The following is a 26,500-nucleotide window of genomic DNA, read 5'->3' as shown; positions in this document are numbered from 1 at the left end:
GGCAACACGGGGTGTGAATTTTTCAGGGCATAAGCTCATCACAGAGGAAATTAATTAAAATGAGATCATTTGAGTGAACTTTAATAGAAAAAAAAATATAGACTCACTGAAGCAAATTAAGCAACTGACTAGTCTAAGGTCTGAAGACACTGATGATGTTTGGACCAGAGTTACAAACCAAGGTGTACGGAGAACTATGTCTCTCAGGGACGTGGCACCACACTTAAGGGGCATTTCCTCTATTTCGAAGATATTTTGATCACAGTATCCCTGGGTCTGGTCTCTGCTGGCCCTGAATGGCTGGGGCAGGATGTTCAGCATTGGATAAGGAGGGAGAATCCTCTTGGACTGGAGTACCCTGCAGCCTGCCTGACTTTCTATTGTTCCCACCTGATATTGGCAGACATAACAAACCTGTTTGCAGCCAACTTCATCCCCACACTAACTATGTGTGACGTCTCAGAGCCTGGCACTGTGGACAAGTTTCCAGGGCAGTCAAGGGTGCTTTCCTTAGAGTTGTTTAACAGCTCAGTCAGTTGGTTCACTGACATGCTGGCTTGTGTCCCTGCCACCCAGAGCACCTCCAACAGGTGGGTCTCGAACCTGTCATTTCCACAGTGTTCTCCACCTGGGAGTAAGCAGAACACTTCAAGTATTTATATTCTGAATGTCCCCATTAAAACACTAGTAATTTCCCTTTTAATTATTATTATTACTTTCTCTTTTATCTCATTTTATCTCAGTCCAGGCTGTGGCCCCTCAGCACTTGCGCTACGACTTCCTCATGCTCTCAAGGCAAGAGAGGCACCACAGACCCCCTCCGTGTTCTGTCACATGCCTTGCTATAGGGAGACTCACCCGTCCGAGCTCCTTGTCTTCCAAGGCCAGGACACCAGTGCTTTCTGTGAATAGCTTTACTTTAACAGCCGGCAGCGCGTGGGTTGTGGAGAAGTCGCCTTGGGTGCCCCAGCTATGGAGAGAATGATAGATTCAGTTCGGATAGGTGCGCCTTGGCAACGGGTCACTCTTCCCTCTCCCCAGGAAGAGCAAATGCAGGGTGACTGTCACATCCAGTCCCAGTCCCCCAAAGCTGCCGGAGTGACAGAAAAGGTTGATAACTTGGGAGGTGAATATGAGGCAGATGCTCAGAAGTTGCCATGGGCCTTCCCAGAGTGCCTTGCAGTTAGCGCCAGAGGAAGAGAGTTTCCCGTTGCTGCTCTCTCCTCTGCAAACAGCACACATTCACCAGCCTTGCGTCTCGGCTAATACCTGTCCTTACAGAGCAACTTGAGCAGCCACGGGGCCCAGGTGGGAGCTGCTCTCAAGGATAAGTGGAAAACAGGACTGAGAGGAGCTCTGGCCCCAAGAAGGTCCGTAAGACGGAAGGCCAGGAGTGAGGGGTTGTCCTTTCCCCACTCAGTCTCTGCCCCAGAAGAGAGCCTAGATTACCCAGCATGGGGGTGGAGCCAGGGCTTGGCTCACACTGTGGAGCAGCTGTTCAGATGTGGTTTCCTTATTCACCTGTCATCACGCTCCGAGGCCCCGCCTCCCTCCATTATGTAGCTGCATATTGAGTATCTTGTGGACCTGTCACCATGTGTACTGAGTCTGCTCTACCCTTTCACATCACCCTGGGCACTGTTCCAAGGCACAGCCCTGACCCCTCCCTGTGCCCTTGCTCTCACCCGCTCCCTTCATGGGCTCTTGCCTCTGCTACCTCTGTACTGCCTGTCAGCTGCACAGTTCTCTCTACTTTCACGGCCTTTTTAGGGATGGCCTAAATGTCACCTTCAGAGAGAACATGTCCTCTGATCTCACGGTCTAAGCTGGGACCAGGTACAAACCTATCTTCAGCACAGCATCTCATTCTGCATCCAACCACCAGTGAATTGTGGGAAACTGACCTACTTATGATTGCTGACTTGAGAATTTTCTTACATTCTCTTTACTCCATGAGCACAGGGCTCTCTTCACTTATATTGCACCCCTTACAACTTGGCATAGTGCTTCATACATGGAAGGCATGGAATAAATATTTTTGAATGAATAAATAATATCAAATATATGTTCTTTTGCAGGGGCAGGAAATAGTACGGACAACAGCTTTTATCTACAGATTGTTTTTGCATTATGTAACCAATTTCCCATACTGTCAGGCATTTGTTAACATCTGGTTTTAATGACTACAGTTTTACATTGTATAAATACATTGTAGTTTATGTAACTATTAGTCTATCACAGCAACTGAGTTGGATATAAGATACTTAAAGAATTTACCTTGATTGATATTTTCCTTGGGATAGAGACCTAGATGAGTGATGTTTCCACATCAGGAAACATTTTTATCATTTATGTATACAGTGGTGAACATATTCAAAGTCTGCAATACCTGCTCCTTGGATACTTCATGTAAATAGAGAGGCCACCCTACATCTGTTGTTGAGTATAAACCAAGCATGTCATTCTTACCTTGCACAGGGCATTGCTTCTTGCCTTTTCTCTGGCTTATTTTGTCATTATCATTTTATGAGTATTCTTTAAAAAGATTTACTTTTGTTTCATGTGGTTGAGTGTTTTGCACAGATGTATGCATGTATACTGCTTATGTGCTTAGATGTACATAAAGAAGAGGGGATGAGATCTTCTGGAACTGAGTTATGGGTGGCTGTGAGCTGCCATGTGAGTTCTGGGAAATAAACCTGGGTCATCTGCAGGAGCAGTAAGTGTTCTGAAAGGATGAGCGATCTCTTCAGCCCTCATGGGTATTTCTTTGACTCTTAGTGGGCTTCACATTTTACTCTGTGCTTATTGGCTGCTTTTATTTCTTCTTTCATAAAATTGTAGAAACATGACAGTTAGTCTCAATGTTGTACTTCAAGAAGCAAATTCCATGAATCTAAGAGGAACAGGACTTTAGAAGGAGTGGGCAGTGGATCACCAGAGTAATGGAAAGGAAGGACCGGAAGCCACTGGGGAGCCACAACAGGCACAAAAGCATCAGGGAGTAGAGACCAAGTGGGTGTGAGACAGAACACAGAGAAATGTGCTTTAACCAAACAGCAAAGCCATACACATACAACCGGGAACTTCCAGTGTGGTTACCAGCACCTTCATAAGGATCTGAGATGGGAGGATCTGTCCTAGCAAAGATGCCATAACAAAGTCTTGAACCAGAACATTACTGCTTAAATCCTGGCTGAGTTACACACAAACTGTAGGGTTTGGGGTGAGCTAACACCCCCAGTATATCAAGTCCCTTGAATGTAAAGTGAGTTCACCTCACAGTAATTGTAATTATAATAGCTGAAGACTTGGGACATGATGAGACCCCAGTAAATCCTGGCTGTCTTTCCATTCCCAAAGAAAGAAACTGTGTAGTAACAGTAGTACATCCCTATAAAGTGCCATCCACCCAACACACACTTATTAAGCACCTCCTGCATCCTGGCTCCTCTAGTTCCACTAAATAACTAGGAAAACTTTCACCTCAGTTGACATTTCCCAGGTGAGAAAAGTCAAGATATTGTCCATCCCTTTACAAGGCCCCAGGTCCCTTCATTCCTACCTGATGGGACGCTACCTGCACTGCTGGGCACAGCTTGTCCTGCGGTGCTTGCCAGAGGGAGTTCTGGGCTTAGCAGAGACTGATTCCGTCTGCACTGACCACTGCTGCTGCCCCAGGAAGCTCTGCCCAAAGGCCTGCTCTCCACTTCCTCTCCTTCCTGTTTCCTCCTCCTCTTCTTGGCCTTTTCTGGACTGGGGATTGATCTAGGGTCTCACCCATGCTGGGAAAGTATTCTACCACTGAACTATAGCCCAAATCCTCCCTTTACTTTTTATTTTGACACAGGTTTTCTCACTGATTTGCTCTGACTGACAATGAATTCATTTGTAGCTCACAGAGACCTTTAGCCTAGGGATGTCTTATCCACTTCAGCCTTCCCAGGAGCCTGTACCACGGCGGGCAGCTGGGCCTGCCTCGGGTGCAAGGATTTCCTGGGCTGCTTAGTAGAAATCAACTCGGCTTGCCTGGGCTCCTGCTGCTACTCAAGGATGCCTTGTTCACAGATCTGTAAAATGATTCAGACTGACTGAGGGACAGCATGGTACTTATGAGACCCAGGAACTGGATAACTGGATGCAACTCAAGCCATTAGAGGTGACCACCTTCCTACGGGGAGTTTTGGCTCACATCAAGTCGTCAGGTCACAGCTGAACCCCAATTTATCTCTCAGACTTCAAAATAGTAACCTGGTCCACCGAAGCAGGCCAAAGAAGAGATTCTATCCTAAATGAAGACTAGCTATATGATCTTCAGGGCAAAGTCACACAGACAGACAGAAAAGACACACACACACACACACACACACACACACACACACACACACACACACACACCATTAAAATATTTAAAATGGTGTGAAAACATCAAGGATTTTTTTTCCTTAGCACTTCCTCCACTCCATTGCCTTGGGGAACTTCATTCCACATGCACCGTCATAGACAAAATCACCAAGAATCTGCAAGACAGTCACAGGAGAACACTGAAGCAATCCGGGGCCCTTCCTGAGCCAGAGGCCTCTGCAGACATTCTGTCTCAGGCCTCTGAAGCCAGCATGGAGTGAATCTACCCTAAGCTGAGGAGCCTGGCTGGAGGATGGCTCTTCAGTATGGGCTGTTCTGCATTGTTGACAGGAAACTCCTGTGCTGCCTGAAGGATTGGATTCAGTGAAGGCTACTTCTCAGACCTTCCTACACCTCTACTCTGTGGAGAAATAAAAGTTATGAAAATGTCCACTCTTTGTCTTTTTCCAGCTTAGGCAAGAACTGGCTCCTTATCATAATTGGTGCCTGGACATTTCCGTGCTAGCCACAATGACTAGTTTAGAAGCATCATAAGTATTTGCATATTATCTTAAAAAATGTGTCAACTATTCTGTGAAATGTCTACACTTATAAACTCACAGTTACAGATGAGGAAACTGAGGCACAGGGATTCAGTAATGTGTCCCAAGGTACTCAGGGGAAGTAAATGACAATCTAACTCCACCACTATATCCCTTCCTTCCTTTATTCCTCCACATACACTCTTGAGTGAGTTAATCAATTATCCCTGCAACTCCAGGGAAACTCCATTTTGAGACTGCTGGGATTCTGAGTCACCTTGAGCTCTAACTTTGGATTTATTATTTAATGTGTTTTCTACAACACTACACTTGACATACATACAAATTAGCCAGTGGAGATGCATCAGAAACTTTAGTGTTTCAGTGGGCCACGCATCAATAAGCAAATCTATTTCTCTTCTCTGTGTTTTCCCTGCCCTTTTCTCCTGCTGTGCGTCGACTATGGCTGCTAAGATGAAAACCTCCTTTAAAAGCTTCCCAGGATGGAAACACAAGTGCACTTTGATTTGAAAAGACCAGGGGCTGATGAGATTTATCTCAAGCCAAGGTTGGGAAGGTTAACTGACTGACTTCTCTCTGCACACAGGGCAGATAAAATCCGATGGGTGAGCTGTCCTTTCTCTGTGAGTCTATCACCAATGACATCATAGTTACCCTGTTCAGCTAGCTTACAAAACCCTAATAGAGCCACCAATTACAGAGGGCTTATGTTTACTCTGACCCTCTACTCAGAGCTTTCTACGGATCATCTCATTTAAGCCTTCTGGTGGCTCTGTGAAAAACACCCAGTTGCACCATAATTTTATAAATGGAGAAAGTCAGGTTTGAGGAGGTTAAGTAACTGGACCAGGACCTCAGCGCATCACCAACAGGGGACTCAAAGTCCGAGTTTTTGATCTCAACAGCCCAGTATTGAACCAGAGTCCTCTGTCTCTCAGGACCTTCTGATGCAGTAATGTCCCACATCTGCCTGCCTTGTTTGAGGGAGCAGCATTTTCAGCAAATCCTACTTCCTGTACCAAGAACAGTGGCTGATACACAGTAAATCCTTAATTATTAGCCAGAAAGGGAGGGGTGACAGGATGTGAACCATCATATCATAGGTTTGGGGGACTGTGGAGAGGGGACAGGAGGTAACCATGACTGTGACAGCTTCTTGTACCTGGGCCTTGATTACCTTTAGGAGACGGTAGTGTTTTGGAGCACAGTGACTCTGAATGCCCGTGATGTCTGGCAGCATGTAGAGCATAGCATAAGATGGCTCTCTGGGGAGCCAGGCATGGATGCTGGCAGGTCAAACAACGGTTGGCTCTCAAAGTTAAGGGCTGGAAGGAATGTGGATGCCAGTGACAAGGTTAGGAAGTGCCGCAGGTTATAAATGAAGACCATAGAAAGGTTATCACCTATAGTTGTATCTCCAAATGTGATTGCGTGTGTGGTGGGGCACCTGCATCTGTCCAGTGTAAGAAGGCACAAGAGAGTAACTTGGAGGACACCAAGTTGATTAATGCTGAATCACCACAGCTAGGGACTGTGCTGAATTAGTCCTTCAGTGGGGATGTCATCTGTAAGTATCCACCACAAGCAAATCACCACATCATGTGCTTCTAGGTCCAGCATCAGTAGGACATCCCCCATGCTGCTAGGTCCAGCATCTATCAGTAGGACATGGTCCAGCATCAGTAGGACATGGTCCAGCATCAGTAGGACATCCCCCATGCTGCTAGGTCCAGCATCTATCAGTAGGACATGGTCCAGCATCAGTAGGACATCCCCCATGCTGCTAGGTCCAGCATCTATCAGTAGGACATGGTCCAGCATCAGTAGGACATCCCCCATGCTGCTAGGTCCAGCATCTATCAGTAGGACATGGTCCAGCATCAGTAGGACATCCCCCATGCTGCTAGGTCCAGCATCAGTGAGTAGGATATTTCCCATGTGTGCCTCTTTCTGCTGGGGGGGAGCCCATATGCAGAAGTGACAGCACTTAAGAGTGTGAGACATAGTTTCCTTCTATAAATTAGAAATGGTACCAAGCCTAGAAGTAAGAACAAAGACATTGAGATTCCATCTTACATCAGAGGCTAGAACCAGCAAAGAGCAGCCGTTGAGGAAGTGGGGGTGGAGAACACCTGTGCACTATCGCTTGGCGTGTAAGTCAGTATAGACCCCACAGAAACAAGCATCGAGCTTCCTCCTAACAAACACTGCATGACCCAGTGTGGCACACCTGGGTGTATACCTGAGCAACCCCAAGTCCTCACTGCAGAGATTTGCACAACCCATGTTTACTGTACTGTTCAGAGTAACCAAGATGTGGAATCAGCCTACATGGCCCATTAACACAATAAAGAAAATATGTGTACACACAGTGGGATTCTTGTCAGCCACAAGGAAGAATGAAATTATGTCACTTAGGGAAAAATGGATAGAACTGAGGTTATCATGTAAAGTTTTCTCTCATATGCATAATACACGTGTGTGTGTGTGTGTGTGTGTGTGTGTGGTGTGTATGTGTATGTACGAGGGTGTGTGTATATGTGTGTGTGAATGTGTGTATGTGTATGTGGTGTGTATATGTGTGTGAGCATGTGTGTATGTGTGAGTGTGTATATATGTGTGTGTTGTGTGTGTATGGTGTGTGTGTGATGTGTGTGTGTGTGAGTGTGTGTGTGGTGTGTGTGGTATGTGAGTGCATGTGTGTGGTGTGTGAGTGGTGTGTGTGTTGGTGTGTGTGAGTGTGTGTGGTATGTGTGAGTGTGTGATGTGTGTGGTGTGTGCATGTGTGTGTATGTGTATGTGGTGTGTGTGGTGTGTATGTGTGTGTGAGCGTGTGTGTGTGTGAGTGTGTATATATGTGTGTGTTGTGTGTATGTGTGTGTGTGTGGTGTGTGGTATGTGTGTGTGTGTGAGTGTGTATATATGTGTGTGTGTGTGTGTGTGGTGTGTGTGTGTGTGAGTGTGTTGGTGTGTGTGTATGAGTGTGTGTGTGTGGTATGTGTGGTGTGTGTGTGTGTGTGTGTGTGTGTGTATGTGTGTGTGTGTGTGTGTGACATGAAAGTAGAAGAGGAGAGGAGAGGTAAGAATCTAAAAGGTGGGAGGGGAACAAGAGAGGATAAGGAGGAAAATACACTATAGCATGTATATATTATGGGATCAGTTACATATATACATATATGATATATATAACACACAGATATAAATATATGTATAAGCCAGTTGGGGAGGGTTAAAGGAGGATATAAGCAAAGTATAGGCATGTATATACACATACCACATGTACATACAACACACACACAAATGCATGCACACAAGAATTACTGAAAATGTAAAAACCATTCTGGGCTCACGAACTACACCTAAGCAAGTGGGCAGCTGGAACTGACCCACCGGTCATGGCTCTGCCGGCCATTAGTGCATTGATTTGTATATGTGATAAATAACAATTAAAACAAAGAGCAGTACTGACCCCAGAAGGTTAGTGGAGGGTTTACAGGAGGTGACTATTGCACATGCGGTGTTTGAGTCAATAGTGGGCACACAGAAGGCACCAAGCCTTCACTTCCGGGATCTAGGCCAAGGGTTGATAAGCCCTGAACTGTGGGCCACTTCCAGCTGCCCACTTGCTTATGTGTCACTCATGAACCCAGAATGGTTTTTACATTTTCAAGAAGTCTTGTGTACATGCATATGTATGTGTTGTGTGCACATGTGGTGTGTGTGTATGCACACCCGTGTGTGTACGTGTGGAGGCTAGGGGAAGAAGAAGAGTGTCCTATTCTGTCACTCTCTACCTTGTTCCCTTGAGACAGCCTCTTACTGAATTGGCTTGATGTCTTTCTGCTAGGCTGGCAGGTCAGCAAGTTCCAGCTACCTTCCCAGCTCCACCCCCTTCTCACATTGCTGGAGTTGATTACAGGTGCATGGGGTTGGAGGTATGTTCATCTTTTTACCTGGACCCAAATTCCGGTCCTCATGCTTACCTAGCAGGTGGTCTTCCCCACTGAACCATCTTTCTAGACTCAAGTCTCAGTTTTCCCATTTGTAAATGATTGAAAACAACGAAATAAGATTAATATTTTGTGATACACAGGGCTGCATTGAAATTAAAGTTTGAAGCATAATGACATTTTATCAGCATGTGCCTGTGCTCATTCACTGAGGTTGTCTGAGGCTGCCACCACGCTGCAGTACCAGCCTTACGTACACGGCCCACAAGCCTGAAGTATGTGCTCCCTGGCCCCTTACAGAAAAGCCAAGCCCTGTTATCAGTGGCAGAATTGCCTGCTCAGCAATGGAACCATGTTTATCCTCATTAGTGCCTTAAAGGTGTGCACCTAGCACACCTGCAAGATCAACTCTAGATGTATGCTTGCCAGAACAGCTCAGCCCATGTGAGAAAATCTGCTGTCCTGTAATCCTCACAAAGCTTTCTGCAGCACTCCTAGTGTCCTGGAAAAATCAGGCTACGGAATTCAATGCATTTCAGACATGTGGTGCCCAAAAGCTGCTCCGAGATCTACTTGAACCTGCTGACTCACTTGGTCACACTACATTATTACTGATGTCTAATAAGAAGCACGAGTAGCAGACAATTCATATTCCAGGGGCAGGGGTGACTCTAAAATCACAGCACATTATTTCTGCAAATGTACTGCAAGGGGCCACTGCTTTGAAAACGGACACTTTGATCTAGGGAGAAAGCGAGTGCAGGGCGAGAGAGCTCTGGGCAAAGCAACCTCGTACTGTGTGTTTGCTGAGAGCATCTGCTCCATCTCAGCCACATCTCTGTTTACTATTTAAAGCCTCTTATTTGCAGAAGCCTTTTTGGACCATATGTTATCAACAAATGTTGCTAATCAAATACACACAGTAATTTTCATTAGAATTTCCCCCCACGAACAACAACAAAAAACCACATTTGCCATAAAGGGAATATACCCCCCAAACGACAGCAAACATCCACCAGGAAGCTCTCTGATAACAGTAATATTTATGAACACATATGTAAACCAAGAACACACCCATGTCAGACATATAAAGACCCTTGGGGAACTGGATTTTCTGCAGGTTGGGGTGGGGGTGGGGTGATATCATTAGTTGCCATGGTGATGCTCAGCATAAGGCCATAATTCATGCCACAGAGATTGGATTTGCATTTATTCAAGGTGTATGGCTCATGTGAGCTGGGTGTTAAATCAGTGCAGCTCATAAAATTAACTGGGCTTTAACAAGAGAGGAGTGTCATTTTGAGGAATGAAAGTGCCCTGGTCCTGTTGCTAAGAGGGAATGTTAATAATTGCCTGGAGGCAACTGCATTAAACTCTTTTGGCCTGCCTTTAAGCTGACTGTGTGATAATTTACTCCAAGCGAATCAATTGTGCCATCACAGTGTGTCTCATGCAGACTAATTGATAGGCTGCAAATTGGGGACTTTGGAGTACTAGGAAAGCTAGGCTACTTCTCAGTCTACATGGAGGAGGCAAAAGTTCTGCAGACCAGGGTGCTGGGAGCTGGAAGGATGGAAACCTTTGTTCGCCTTCCTGGCATTTACCTTGCAGGGTCTCCTCTCTCAGAACCTGAGACCCACCATATGCAAGCATCCGCGTGAACTTGGCTGCTCACTTCTGTTCTTCTGAGACTTCCCTGACTTGGTCAGACTGCCAGCCACCCACACATTGTTCTTGTCTCATCAGACCTTCCATGTACAGTGTAAGTCTGCTCACTGCTAGGAAGAAGAAAACAGGCAGGGAAGCTGGGGGTGCTGGGGGTGGGGGTGGCAGGGGAGTCCTCCACAGGTGAACTCCAGGGACAATATTCAGCAGCAGGGGTTACTTCTGGAATCATTTCTCTTGGTCTCTTTGGGCTAGACTGAAAAGTGGCAAGGGTAAGGTGGCTGTTGCTTCCTTCACCTCAGAATTCCCAGCACCTAGCACAGTTCCTTGAAAGAAGGCAGAGTGGGATCACAGTCACTAGCTCTAAATCTAACCCCTACTTCCACATGTGTAAATATGTGGGTAAGATTCAAGACGAGTGAAATCTAATAGTGCTTGGCAACCCATTGAAATCCTTTGGCATGGTTGATGGAGTAAGAAAATCAAAAAGATCTTAAGGGCAGAGGCCAAGTCCACCCTTCTCATTGTGGTATGTCAATATTTAGCTCTGTGCCCAGTGCAGAGGGATCACTGAATTAACACCCATTGGCTCAAGGCTGCAGGAAATAGTACACAGAACGCTGCAAATACAAGAGACCTTACTAATGTTGTGACTCTAGCTGATTGTTTACTATACAATAAAAAGGGCACTGCTACTTTTGTTCAAAAAACAAGTGCCTGGGTATTTGATTTCTAGAGTTTCTTTTGTTTCCTTTTCAACTAAAGTTTCTGTCTCTGCTACGGTCACATAGCTCCTCTCACATACCATCAACTCTTCTCCATGGCAGAGGTTTAGCTTACGATGGGTTACATTCCAAAAAACGCTTTTGAAGCTGAAACTGATGTGAAATGAAAACACATTGAATATGTCAGCTAGTGAAAGCCACAGCTGAACAACACACTATAGGTTCCTGGTGGCTTTTCCTCACATCAAGGGACTGCCTGGGCCAAAGGCTCATCAGTGCCCCCAGTGCCTTGGGCAAGGATTACATAACACGTCCATAGCCCAGGCACCAGTGAACTGCCCCAGCCTGAAGTGTTAGTTCTGCATGCATACTGAATGCTTGCTGCTTGCACACCACCATAAAGTTGAAAACTGAGCCAATGCACCCTAACTTAGGGACTTTAGAATTCTGAGCATGGGAACCACAGTTAGGAATTCCTGGTCTGGTAATTCCAACTTTCGTGCCCTGAGTTTGGTTCTAGTGTTCACTCTGTCTCTTTATAAAAATGGTTTCAAAAATCCCTCCTGGAAGCAAATTTTGGTTAATGGACTGAGGACAAGGAACTCAGACCCTGGCCAGGCCCAAGGTAACTTCTGTCCCTAGCGGCCACTCCACCCCTAAACAGCCCTGAGTCTCTGAAGCTGCCTGTTGCAATCTCCCAGTCAGGGTCAGTGACTTGCCCTGTAGCTGCATCTCTGTGCTAGATCTGAGAGGAGACGCTGCCTCCTTTGCTCAGCGCTTTCTCTTGTGAGGCAGAGAAGGATGCTTGAACTCCTCCCGTGCTACACTGGAAACCAGAAGGCCAACAGCCTGGAAGTTATGAGACTGTCTCCAGCAAAGAGAACCTGTATTGAATTTCTTACTCCCTGAATGTGAACTCACAGCAAAGAACTTAGGTAGTCAACAGAAAATCTAAATTCTGAAGGTTGGAGCAAAGAATAGGTTAGTATGGGAAAGAATGGCCATGGTCTAAATCACCAAAAGTGTCTTTGCCACTCACTGGCACTGAGGGCATCATCCTGCCAGTCCAGAGAACTCATTTCTCACCATTACTTAGCTGGCTTTCTCTAATCATCTGCTTGCTTTAAATCCTTACAAAAAAAATGATGTGTTCCCTGAACAGCAGAGGCCAAGGGGACAGAAGGCGTCATTCTCTCCTCTGGGTGACTCAGACAGTCACCTCTGTATGTATTCCTAACACTGACTATTTTCCTAGGATGGCTTTTGTAACCTGAGCTAGTTATCTCGACTGTAGCCTGGCATTTTTAGAAAGAACTGAGAGATTCCCAGCGGCCACTCTGTGTCCTTTGAGCGAGAATCTGCCTTAGGACTCCCTGCAGCGTCCAGGAGACTCAAGACAATACAAAGCCCATTTCAGCATCAAGTTAGGCCACAGTCTCCAGATGGCCTGGGCTCCTGGGAATTCCAAGTGCACCACAGGCCCTTGGCCAGTGAGGTTTACCTATAGCAAAACAGGAAAGGCAGCAAGGAGAGATAGAGCCCCTGAACCTCTTCAGCTCAGCTCCTCTGTACAAATGAGGTGTATCAGGGGAGAACTGCATGGCCAGAAGGTCCTATTTCTATAATGAAACAGATAAATTCATTAACCTCAACCCTCAATTTTCATATCTGAGAAATGGAGACATTAACATGTCCATTGGCTTCCCTATCTGCTAGTCCCACAGTTAGATGAGAGAAATGCTCAGTACATATATATGTAAATGGTCATGCATACAAGTATAAACAAAAGTTCATGGTTACAGGTGGGTTATCCATATCTAGGGAATATAGATCCAAGAGTGCAGGGTCTGGAGTCTGGCAGCCTGGGTCCATACTCAGTGGTCTCATTCTCTTGCACTGTCCACTTTCCTTCCCTGTTGTATGAATGACTTTCCTTCACTGTGACAAAATGCCTGAATCACAGAACTCAAACGAAAAGAGGATTTATTTTGGCTCATGGTATCAGGGGTTCACTCTATGACTGTTTTATCTTGTGCACTTGGACAGGACAGCACAGTGCAGGAATATGTGGCAAAGGAACTTTTCACTTCATGGAAAACAGAAAAGATGGAAGAGAAGGAGGGGGGAAGGGGAGGGGGAAGGGGAGGTAAATAGAAGGAGGGAAGGAGGGAGGGAGGGAGGGAGGGAGAGAGAGAGAGAGAGAGAGAGAGAGAGAGAGAGAGAGAGAGAGAGAGAGAGAGAGAACATGAACCCAAAGACCTACTTCCTCCAGACAGGCCTTGTTTACCAAAGTTTCTAGAACTTGTCAACACAGAACCACCAGCTGGAAACAAGCATTTAGCACACAGCTTGTAGGGGGATTTCATATTTATGCTATAACACTGGTAAAACACTGTTTATGGAGTGTCTCTCTCAGTGTTCTCCTGTTATGATTAGATCAGAAAATGTTTCCCAGGTTTATTCTCAATGAAGCTTTCATAATTCTCATTGACAAAGACTGTGGTGATAATCATTTAGTGGTATCTCAAAAATGCAGAGTGAGTATGTGCAAGTACTAGCTAGCAAGAACGTTAGAGCACAAGGTATGAACTGAACTTACAAATGTTCCCAAAGCATTTGAACTTTTGGTTTCTCTCCGAGCAAACTGAAATTGGGGTTAGAATTACATTTTGAATTTTTAGCAGTAAAAGCGAGAGAGTGAGTCTAAGAACCCATTGTCCTCTTCTATGATGTCGATCTCTGAGCACCGGGGACACTCCCTTTCACCCCCCTCCTCTTACCTCCCTTTGGTGGGCTTTCTGAAATGGTCTAGGGTAGATCAAGTTACTGCCCAGTGAAATTTGTTCTCTTTTGCCTTCTCCCAGAGACAGTCTTCCTTCCTGCCCTGAATGTCAGCTTTCTCCACCTGGCTGTTCCTCTGTTCTCTTTCTAGCTAAAGTACACATCCCTCATTTGACCTTGTCATTATCCATGTTGGCTGTTTTTGGCCAACAGAGCATCAGCAGATCTTTAGATGAACTTGACATCTGGGTTTGTTCTTCTGTGCCCATTGCCACCATCAGCAAAGCTTCCTCCAGACAGCCACTCTCCCCACAGACTTGATTTCGAATGGACTATTTAGAGAAGATTTGGGCTCAACAGAAAGCAAGGATCCAAAGCCAGTCAGGCCCACAGCTTGAAGTAGCGCAATCCAGCTGAGACTACCCTGGATCAACCAACCTCAACTAATTAAAAACTAAGTGAATGAGGATAATGACTATGTCTTTATGGGTGGTTTGTTACATAGAAATAGCTAATTGATTCAGCCCTTTATCTAACACGTAACCACAATGTCCTGTGTGCTGGTAATCTTATGTCAATTTGACACAAGCTAGAGTTATCTGAAAGGAGGGGACCTCAATTGAAAAAACGCCTCCGTAAGTTCTGGCTGTAGGGTATTTTCTTAGTTAGTGCTTAATGGGGGTGGGCCCAGCGCATGATGGGTGGTACCATCCCTGGGCTGGTGGTCCTGGATTCTACAAGAAAACAGGCTGAGTAAGCCACAGGGATCAAGGGAGTAAGCAGCACCCCCACCCCCAGCTCTGAGTTCCTGCCCTGCTTGAGTTCCTGCCCTGCTTGAGTTCCTGCCCTGCTTGAGTTCCTGTCCTGACTTCCTTTGATGAAGAACTGTGATGTGGAAGTGTAAGCCCAATAAACCCTTTCCTGTCCAAATCGCTCTGGTTGTGAGGTTTCATCAAAGCAATAGAAACCCTAACTAAGAGATTCTACTTCTGTTCCATGCTCTTTAGATTGGTCTGGGTTGCCTCCATGAGAAAAACACATCCCACAGAACCCAGACATGTCATAGGCTCCCTCCACTATGATATAAATCTCTTGCATTCAGTCAAGGAACTTCCACATAACAACATTGTTAGATTCAAAATGACCTCCCTGTTTTATCAGCATCAACATGGTAGAGTCTACTGTGGTGTGAGAACTGGACCACAGCCTGGATACCTGGCTACAGCTGCCTCAAGTACTACGGTGGTTCCCTAATGAGCAAGTGTATTGACACTTCCCAGGGCTAAGGCAGCAACTATGGTCTGTCAAGCCTCCAGGGTCCAGAGCTCACATAGGGGCCTAACCACAGCAAAGACATTTATGACTAAACCTCCTACATGCAAGCAATAAGCACAAAGCCAACTTCAATATCACTCAAGTGGCTTTGTCTAAGTAGAGGCCCAAGTAGAGGTAGATGCGCAGAGATGCTCCCAGGAGGTACAGAAATTGTCATTCAGAGCTTTGGCTGAGCTCCAAACATCCTGTCCCATCTCATGAGACCTCCAAGGTGCCTTTGATGGACGGGATTATTGAAGTCAACAACATAACAAGAGTCAACAAACATTGCTCATGAAAACTCTCAATATCAATGATCTTAATTCCTCAGTAAAAAGACACAGACTAACAGATTTGATACCAAAAACAGGATCTATCCTTCTGATGCATTCAAGAAACACACCTTAACATCCACTATAGACATCACCTAAGGATGGAAAAAGATATCCCACACAAATGGAAACAAGAAGCAAGCCAGTGCAGCCATTTAAATATCCAACAAAATAGACTTCAAGCTACATGTCTCAGTTGGTCAAGGTTAACCAAAGTTGGGCTTGATTCATGGAATGCAGAAAAACCCCAGATTATGCCTTGTCTAGAAGATAGAGCAGAGTGCGCTGTCCGGCTTCATGTTACTTTCTGTCTCACAATATTGTGACCAACACTTACGAGGAGGGGGAGAGAGAGTGGTCACTTGTTGGGAATCTCTGCCACTAGTGTTTTATAGCCTTCTCACATAATTTTCAGGCTATAAAACCCACTCTATGACCTTCTGACCATGGCTTTACCTTTTTTCTTGTACACCATTCTGTGCCATTTTCCCATTGCACTCCAGCTTCCCCTCCCCTAAGAAATCTATGCACCCCCCCATTAATGCTCTTCTTCTCTCCAACTTTACTACCATGGCTTAAACTCCTGGCAGTCAGTTCATTATGAACACAATAAAATCAAGTTTATTTATCTCATCAATCATCCAAGAAAACTCATAGAACTATAGTCATTAGTCTCATCTCTTTAAGCAGAGGATGATAATTTTATTACCCATTATGAACGTGTATACATTTTTATGAATTATTTGCATCATTAAAAATTTAATATGTATCTAGCACGAGAATTTAGAGCTGTTTAGATAGACTTTTTGTGCCTCCTTCTGCTTGCGTCAGCCACAAGTGCTAGTGATGTTTAGGGTGTTGAAGAATTTTTCCTCTTTTTTACACAGGTTAGCATAAAACAAAGCTATGTCTAGGAATGAGGGAGCAAGAAAAAACCTGCCAAGGTTTTCTAGTGAGCGGGACAAGTGATAACGTAGCCCTTCTATAGCAATGGGATTGAGGAACAATCTGAAAGTTGGACTTGAATTCACCATTTTCCATGAGGAATCATGTTGCAATTGGAAGGGCATGTCTAAGGGCCTTGGCTTGATTAGTCTATAGTGATGGATCATGTTATAGTGTGTCTGAGATGGGATTCTGCATTTGTGCATTATATTAACAAAAACTGTGTCCCACAGATAGACTTCAGCACCACACACATCAGCTTTTGACTCCCTGCAACAACTCTGTGTTGTAAGTTTGATGCTCTTTTACAAGCTGATGAACATTTCTCAATGTTAAGTATTATAGATTATTATAATATATGGTCTGTTATTGTTATGATGTCCAAATTTTATTTAAGTGGAATAAATTTGGACACATTTTATAAGAAAAATGTGTGTTGCTAGAGTTTTCCTGCCTGGCCCACAGTTAGGACAAATCTCTCTCACCCGCCAGTCCCAAGCCGCTCAAACCCGACCAAGTAAACACAGAGACTTATATTGGTTACAAACTGTATGGCCGTGACAGGCTTCTTGCTAACTGTTCTTACAGCTTAAATTAATCCATTTCTATTAATCTATACCTTGCCACGTGGCTTGTGGCTTACCGGTACTTTACATCTTCCTTGTCCTGATGGCGGCTGGCAGTGTCTCCTCACTCAGTTTTCCTGCCTGGCCCACAGTTAGGACAAATCTCTCTCACCCGCCAGTCCCAAGCCGCTCAAACCCGACCAAGTAAACACAGAGACTTATATTGGTTACAAACTGTATGGCCGTGACAGGCTTCTTGCTAACTGTTCTTACAGCTTAAATTAATCCATTTCTATTAATCTATACCTTGCCACGTGGCTTGTGGCTTACCGGTACTTTACATCTTCCTTATCCTGATGGCGGCTGGCAGTGTCTCCCTCACTCAGCCTTCCATTTCCCAGCTCTATTCTCCTCCTTGTCCCGCCTATACTTCCTGCCTGGCTACGGGCCAATCAGTGATTTATTTATTGACCAATCAGCAACACATTTGACATACAGACCATCCCACAGTAAATGTGTATTTTACTTAAAAGTTCCTTTAATATTAAAAAAGAAAAATCCTACAGAAAAAAATGAGCCAGTAAGTAGCATTCCTCCATGGCTTCTGCTTACTGGCTTAGAGGCCATGCTGGGGGAAGGCTCAGGGACAAGATAGCCTCAGGGTTGCTCCAGGGACAGCTTAGAACAGGGACAGTGCCTGAGGGGCCCCCTCAACCATGGTATCTCCTGGCATTTTGAGAATGTATTTCTCTCTCTCTTTTGGTTCTGAGATGGGAGCTTTCCATGCAGCTTAGACCAGGGTGCAGCTCTTCTCCCATTCTTTCCTGTATTCAGTCCTTCATTGATTGAACAGACAGCCTCTCGATTTTGTATTGATACCCTGGTAACCTTGGAAAAGATATACGATTACATTCTCAAGAAACATGAGTGGATAGTCTACCATTTATAAGCCACATGATGAGACTGATGAGATTTAGAGGCATACGGCCAGATTTAGAGGTACTGCATTATGTTTCTTTCTTAAGTTTATTTGAGAAACTGAGTAATCAGGTGAACAATTCAATCACTGCACAGAGGACCTAACCAGTTTAATATAGTTCCAGAGATGTCCCAAGGCTGCCTCCAATAAGCTGATAAATGAATGGTGGAGGTAATGAGCACCGCCGTTCAGAGGAGAGCAATAGTGGTGGTGATGTGGGAATCCATCACTATGAGACAACTCAGATGGGTGGTAAGAATGGACACAATGGAAGCAATGGGAATGGGATGGGCATCTCACTAGATGGGCAATGGACGTGTTTTGGGAAGCCACTTGGCATCCTGCAGGATTCTCCCTTTGCTTTTAGGATAAATCTTAAGCTTTGTACTCATTTTTTGAACCACTAAACGTGTATCAAGCACTTCCCATAGTTGGAGTTATTACAGATATGGTTGCTGCTCTCATGGAACATCTAGGCTGTTACAGAAGCTCCAGAATGGACTAAGCGTGCACTATTAGATCGATGAAAGGAAAAAAGAGGAGCTATGGGAACATAGAAGGTGGATAAATATACGAGGGAAAAAAATCCTCAACATCCTTAGACATTAAGAACATGCAAAACAAAACTACATTGAGATCCCATCTCACTCCAGCAGAATGGCCACTATCAAGGAAGGAAACCACTTTCTGAGAACGAGGGGAGAAAGGCACCGAGTACAGTCATGGTATGAAGGCAGCTTCTTCAGGCAGCATGGAAATGAGTATAACTCTTCAAAAGACTAAACTCAGAACTACTGCTCCTGAATAAAGACTGGCAATCTAAGCTAACATAAAACAGGTACCCAAACCCGCATGATGCTGCCAACATATAGATTCAACCTAGGTGTCCATCAGCAGATAGATGAATAAAGAACATGTATCAACACACACACACACATACACACACACACACACACACACACACACACACACACACACACCACGCATACAGTTATATAATTTGTAGAAAATGGGCATAACTAGAGGCCAACATATTAAGTGAAAAAGTCAGACTCAGAAAGCCAAGTATGTTTTCATTGATATACAGACTTGAGATTTAAAAATGTATATTAGACAATAGGTTAACAATAAAAGGGAGACTCTTTAGGAAGAGAAAGTAGACTGGTAGGAAGGCATGGACAGAGAGACAAGGGAGGTTAATGGATGGGGTGTCAATATGAGCACGATACACATTTATGAAAATGTCGTAATGAAATCTTTCACTGTGTACAATGAATGCATGCTGTATAACAAAAGAAATGTATAATGTGGGAGCCTGAAACACAGAAGGAGAGGAAAGGCTGCTTAGGACCCCTGTGATGGTACAGATATCTGTGTCAACTGCATGTTCAGAGAAGTGTTGGTGGTTGTGGTGCTGGATACAGGGCAGAGATCTGCAGGACTGTGAGGATGAATGAGCTACCAGTGGCCAGGCAGTTGACCCAGGGGAGCAGAATAAAGCAGGCAAAGTTCATGGACATCTGCTGCTGCCTGCTCTACATTCTTGTGGGCACAACATCCCAATGCTTCCTTGGGAATCACCTCTCCTTACTTTGGTCCATGTATGTTTTAGGTAAAGATGATCCCATTCCTAGACTGAAAGCTGGGTATTTTTGACAGTGTATTTCGTAGGTTCCTGACTCACTTCATTCAATAAGGCCAACCACAAAATGTTTGTAATTAGGGGGCAGGAAAGCATTTCTGTTGGAATCGCTACATCATCAAATATAATCCATGAAGTGCTAGCAGTAGCCATCTTGCTTCCAAAGGAGAGAATGAGGACTTGGGAGAACAGAGCTTAGAGAAGAGTGAGAAACTTTAGACGGCATTGTTGGGGTGCCCAGATCCAGCTCTTCCTGTGGCCTATGGTGGCCAGTCACATGGACTGATGGGACCTTTCATTTAAAGCAGGCCAGGGCTGCAGATAAGTTAACTTGAGAGAAGAAGCTTTAGCAAGGCAGAGTTCTCTCTGTTTCTTCACTTGCTTCCTCCTACTCCGTTCATTCCTTCTACTCTTGCACGCATCCTTTCTTAAGGCGCCTACTGTCAGATTATGCACACACAGCACAGCTAGATTTGCTAAATGATTTGGATATTTGTTTTTAAAGAATCATTTGCTATTATTGTGTGTGTGTGTGTGTGTGTGTGTGTGTGTGTGTGTGTATGTGTGTGTGTCCCATGGTGAGTATGTGTGGTCGGAGGGCAACTTTCATGAGTTGGTTCTCTCCTTCCACCAAGTATTGATCTGAAGTCACCAGGTTTGTGTGGCACGTGCTTTTATCTCTAAGCCATCTCACTGGCCCTGAACTTTTCTTAAAAACTGGTAAATAAGCCTTGTCTCTACTGACTTCTTTTAGGCTCATCATAGAGCAGAAACTATTTGGAAAATGCAATTTTCCCCTAGGATTTGCTCAGCTCATTTACTGGTATGCAACAAACTACCACACTCTCCAGATACTTCAGACTTTACAAAGGAAGAGCCCCTGCTTTTCTGTAAAAGGCATTTCCAACCTTTTACAGACAAGTCCAAAGAGCGGCCCTCCATTCTATAGATGGAATGGAATAAAGCATCTTAAGTGAAATGACCCACACCCCAAGTGACAAATATCATAGAAGTTTACACATACACACACACACACACACACACACACACACATACACACACACACACACACACACACACACACACACACACACACCCCACACTCTGAAATCATGTCATTTGCCTTGCCACAAGATGTTTGCAATTGGAGATCACAATGATAAGCAAAATAAACCAGACTCAGAAGAAGACAAATATCATCACTTAAAAATTTAAGTAAGATCTGTATTTCTATATAGAGATGTCTGTTGCATAAGTTAAATCACATTTTAGTTCATCTCTTCTTAATGACAGGGTGAATAATGGGTGAACTTGAATTCTTAAGAGCCTAATGGTTCCTAGAAAATTCGACCCACTAGAGCATTTGCAATTTATTGAAGAAACTCCTGCACATCTTTCAGACCACAAGTAACAGCAATATTTCAGAATGTGTCAGTCAGTAAGCTGCCCAGAGAGAAAGATGCTTCTGGATGAACCTGAGACCCATCAGCCCTCCAGAATGGCCTGCGTTAGACCTGTCTCCTGTTGGTGGAAATGGGAATTAACACAGCCAACAAGGAAATGAGGACAGAGGCGTCTCAAAACTCTACAGCAGACTGCTCTTGGCTCTGTCAGAGCAAATTCAAGTCAGCACACCACACAACTACCTACACAGCGATGTTCACAGTGGCAGCAGCCGCAATAGCCAGGTTATGGACTCTGCCCATGTTCTTATAAATGGATGAACAAAGAAATACAACACACAGATACAATGGCATTTGAGCCAGCCATCAAGATGAACGCAATTATGTCATTTTCAGGAAACTGGATGGAATAAAGCATCTTAAGTGAAATGACCCACACCCCAAGTGACAAATATCATAGAAGTTTACACATACACACACACACACACACACCCCACACTCTGAAATCATGTCATTTGCCTTGCCACAAGATGTTTGCAATTGGAGATCACAATGATAAGCAAAATAAACCAGACTCAGAAGAAGACAAATATCATGTTTTCTCTCATTTACAGAATCTAATTTTTAAAAAACGGATATGGAAGAGAGTAGCCAATTAGGGCAAAGTGAGGAAGGGGACAGTGTAGTGGAAGGAGGCGGAATGTGATGGGACCACATGTGTACAGGTATAAAAACATCCAAATGGAGCTTTTTAGATAATTCAGACTAATGCTAAAAGAAAAGAAACACTGTATCTTTATTGTGATACTTTCCAAGACAAGGCTTTCTTGAATACCTGCCACTCCTCTGCCTACCACCAAAAAGCAGCCCTGCCATTGTGTGAACGTGCCTCCCCAAGATTCATGTGCTAGAACTATAATTCCCAAATAGAGCTTTGAGAGTACTTGGAGGTGAGGCTTTTGGGGGATAGTTAGGATTTGGTGAGGTCATGTGATGGGGCTCATATTATGTCATTAGTGGTAGCTTTTTAATTGTTTGTTTGTTTGAGACAGGGTCTCCTCCATGTGTCTCCCAGCTGGCCTCAGACTTCAGTTCTGCCTCAGGGGGTACCACCCTCGTTGGCTCATTGATGGCTTTTTAAGGAGAGGGAAAGAGACTCAAGCTAGCATGTTGGTTCTATGCTGTCACAGATGTGCTGTGCTCTGCTGCCCCAAGGCTGAGAACCAAGCAAGTTCCATGTCTTTCTTAATCACATGGAACCAGACACCTCTCCACAGCAACAGAATCTAGGTGATAACAGCAGTGTTGGGGGCTCCTCGTGCCTACACTGTTTTTGGCCCTAGCATGCCCCAATTCTAACTGTGCAATTTCTAAGAGCCATAAACACTTTGATATGCATCTTGTTGACACTTTGTTTCCCCACTCATGATGATATTTTCCCAAGTGGATATTCTGTGTTTTACTCCCTTCTCCCTGGTGATCTTTCTTTGCTGGGGGCGGGGGGACTTCATGGGAACCCATCCCCACATCACTCGTGGAAAGAGGCTGCTGCTCCTCCTAGTTTGAGGTGGTGAATATGGATCATTCTGTTGGCTTGGTTTGTTTGGTGTATTCATGGGTAGACAACCTGTTCTGCCTGCTTGGAACATTGCATTTGTTTTCAATGTAAAAAGAATACTTATTATTTATTGGGACTTTTTTTATAGTGATCTTTTTTTTTCTCTTGTGGGACTGAGACATGTTCCTATTATTATGTTTTATTTAACCCCAGTGGAAAGAAAACCACTTATCCAGACAAGTCCGGACCCTCCTTTTGGCAGGACAAGATGTCGAACAGGTATAAAAGACCTGCTTACTAACATTGATGGAGGTCTGTGGTGATATATTGTGTACCCCAATAAAGCTTACCTGGGGATCAGAAGACAGAGGCAGCCACGTAATTAAGACATAGAGGTCAGGCAGTGGTGGCACATACCTTTAATCTTATCACTTGGGAGGCAGAGATCTGTCTGTATCTCTGTGAGTTCAAGGCCACACTGGGCTACATGAAAGAAGCAGAACCAGGAAATGGTGACACAGCCTTTAATCCCAGGAAGTAATATAGCAGGACACAGAAAGGTATATAAGGTGTGAGGAAACAGGAACTCGCTCTCTTGAGGCTGAGCATTTTGTAGAGGTAAGCTATCGCTGGCTGTCCTGATTCTCTGATCTTTCAGCTTTCACCCCAATATCTGGCTCTGGGTTTTTTACTATAAGAACTTTTAAGATTCATGTTACAGAGGTCTATGTGTTAGCACTGTGCTAAGTATGTTTCCTATCAGATCTTATTAATCCAGCAGTGCAGGGTGGAGCTTCCACTCCTGTCCTGGGGATATTGAGACTTGGTGTCTAAGTAACTCGATTAAAGGCATTCACCCAATAACAACTAAGACAAGGATTATAACATTATAGCCCTTTTCAGCAGTCAGCACTCTAGGAACTATTTTGAACATGCCACTATATTGTTTAAACCTTCTGACAAACTTATGGAGTAGAAATTAATACTCCTTCCATATTGTAGACCTGGAAACCGAGATTCAAAAAGGTTAGAGAAGGGACTACAGAAATTGGAGTTCAGGCCCAGACTGGTTTGACTTGAGAGTGAGTTTTGTGAAGCCCATGGTCATGTAGTTATGCTCCTACTTGTTAGAGTCACCCTTGCAGTTAGCAAATGTACCCCCTTCGAGAGCCACATCTCTGTGCTCCAGTTAGAACTGGCCCCCATCACTGTTGGAATGTGTTTCTGGACTGACCTCTCAGCTGTGGGCTTGGCCAGAACCCCTCACCTCCTGCAGGGATTCCAGACCAGCGGAGGAGCATGCCTCCCATTGCCTCTCGCAGGATGCAAGCAGTGAACTGGAGGGAGCGATGGGCTGAGAAGGCGGAGGCGTGGGTTCTAGCCCCATGTCTACTGTGATGCCAAGTCTATCTGTCCTTCTTGGTTTTCCAAGTGCTCATTAGATGAACAAGCACATCCTTCAGTCCAGCAGCTTCCTTTCTGTCACTGGATCTCTGTCCAAGGCGTTGCAGATTTTCCAACAGTGTGGATGAGGGAAAAGTCTAGACAAAGTCATAGGGGTAGGAGAATCACAGATGCCTCTAGGAAGTGAACTCTCAGTGTTGCATTCTGGGAGCTGCCTATTCCTGTTGTCTAAGGGGAAGCATGGAGAGAGAGGCACCAAGAGACTGTTGCTGAAGACAACTGCTGACAGAAAGCAGAGTTGTAGTCATCACAGAGGCAGACCAGAACACCAGCCTCCAAGTATGGAAGTTCTTCCCCAGTTCTCCCTCTCAGTCTCAATGGTGACCTCATCCTCTCTGGATGCCAAGTTCTGCTCCTCAGACTGCTCTTCCCATTGGTAATAGCTCTTCACTTTTATGTAAGTCCCACTCCCCCACACACTGCATCTTTCTGGAAAATTCCAGCCCTTATTCACCTCTCTGGCAGTCATCTCTATAACGTGGTTTACTTCTTGCTTTCCTATAATTGGTTCCCTGGTGCTGGTGTGGCTTTTTGCTTGGTCTGTATCCTCAGAGAGTCTGTCTTCTTTGTCAAGGAGATCTTCCCCATATCCCCAAGGACTGGGGACATGAAAGGAAGACAGTGAAGTAAAATGACTGACTTTCTGGACCTTGCACTTTCAACCACAAATATTGATTGTATTTTCTCTAATGAAGAATACTCAGTACTAGGAATAGGAATATCACAGACAGCAAGACCAACAGAGCTCCATTTCTAGGGCACCAGACTCCCATTTTCCCTTAGCCCCCAGACATTCCCATCAAAGGAAAATCAAGCTCATACCCATATGCAGATAGGATTTATTTTCCATAACACAATGCCTACAGGCTCTCCTGCTTTAGTCAGGATTTTTAAAGTAGATAGTGAGCATTGATCAAAGTACATTAAAGTATCTTCCAAAGGACCAATCACTGGGTGCTGGTTTTTTTTTTTTAAGGGTTCTAGTTACTTCTTATATGATTTTTCATTATTAAAACCCAAAGGGGCACAAGTGCTCTGACATATGAATGATTTTGCTTTTGTAAGCGATTGTATGAAATATATACATGTTGGTGAAATGCAGAATAAAATAAACCAAAACAAAACCAAAACCAAAGCAAGAACGGAAAGCAGGGTGTGATGGCAAGATTTAGTCACTAGATGGCAGACCTAGGCTGTAAATGCTTCCCCAGTTTCGTCATTGGTCAACTTTCAGAGAGTGCTATAATTCAGCAATGGTGCATTTTAATTCCATATTCCCAGGTATATTTCCATTTACTGCAGCAACATTTTACCTAAGAAAAATTCATCTGCTTTAGAAATGTTTAAGAACACAGTAAGTCTTCTGCATTCTTAGCTACCATTTGAATCAATGAATTAATTGATGAATAAAAGGTAATTGTACTTAGAATTCACAGTGAAACATGAGTCTGGTTCCTGTTTATATAAAAGCAAAACAGAATAGGGAAAGTACATGTCCTCCTCTGGGAGGAGAGCCCCACTCATGGGGGTGCTGTGAACTTGTTTCCGAGGCTGCATCTGTGTGACATGGTCTGTCCCAGGGCAGAGACAGACACCAGGGGGAAGCTGGGGCACGGCAGCCTCTTCTCCAGAACCTGGACAATAAGATAGGCAAAGAGGCAAGGCATGCAGCTCTGGGCTCGAACTTGCTTTTTCTTTTCTGGTGGCTGATAATTCTCTCATGTTTAATTAATACTGAGACCCAATACCCTGCCCTTTGGATTGAAGAACTTTAATCAGCTTCCATTTCTGGATGCCCTCAGGAAAGGGTCTAGACTAGAATGAATTTTTATTAATTTTTGGCCCTTAAGACAATATAAGCCAAGGGATTTGTAGTAGCTCACTAGACCCCTTGTTCCCAGCTGTACCTCAGTTGCTATTTTTCTTTTCTCTCTCTCTCTCTCTCTCTCTCTCTCTCTCTCTCTCTCTCTCTCTCTCTCTCTCTCTTTTATTTTTTATTTTATGTATACAGGTGTTTGCCTGACTGTATGTACGTATGCATGCACATGTGCACTATGGGGGCCAGAAAAGGGCCCTGAACTCCCTGGGACTGGAGGTACAGATGGTTGTGAGCTGCCATGAGAGTGCTGGGAATTGGACCTAGGTCCTCAGGAAGAACATCCAGCACCCTTAACCACCGAGTTGTATCTGTGTGCATATGTACACACATGCTCACACACATATACAATCCCCCTTAAAATTGTTTTGTTGTTGTTGCTATTTTCCAAGA

General features: G+C 44.5%; 1 protein-coding gene across 13 annotated transcripts in view; it reads right to left on the bottom strand.

Annotated features, from left to right (window-relative positions):
- Positions 1-26,500, bottom strand: part of Cadps (calcium dependent secretion activator) — a 445,492-nt gene that overhangs the window by 184,172 nt on the left and 234,820 nt on the right. For all 13 annotated transcript variants that reach the window (XM_052734121.1, XM_052734120.1, XM_052734114.1 and 10 more), the window contains exon 7: positions 859-970. In XM_052734121.1, the coding sequence (XP_052590081.1) occupies positions 859-970 (112 nt within the window). The remainder of the gene's footprint in view (positions 1-858; positions 971-26,500) is intronic.

The sequence above is a fragment of the Peromyscus californicus genome, unplaced genomic scaffold (genome assembly GCF_007827085.1).
Source record: "Peromyscus californicus insignis strain IS unplaced genomic scaffold, ASM782708v3 Scaffold_12__1_contigs__length_115047231, whole genome shotgun sequence".
In the NCBI taxonomy this organism is placed as follows: Eukaryota; Metazoa; Chordata; class Mammalia; order Rodentia; family Cricetidae; genus Peromyscus; species Peromyscus californicus.
The sequence above is the reverse complement of the archived record's forward strand: the minus strand, read 5'-3'. Positions and strand labels throughout refer to the sequence as shown.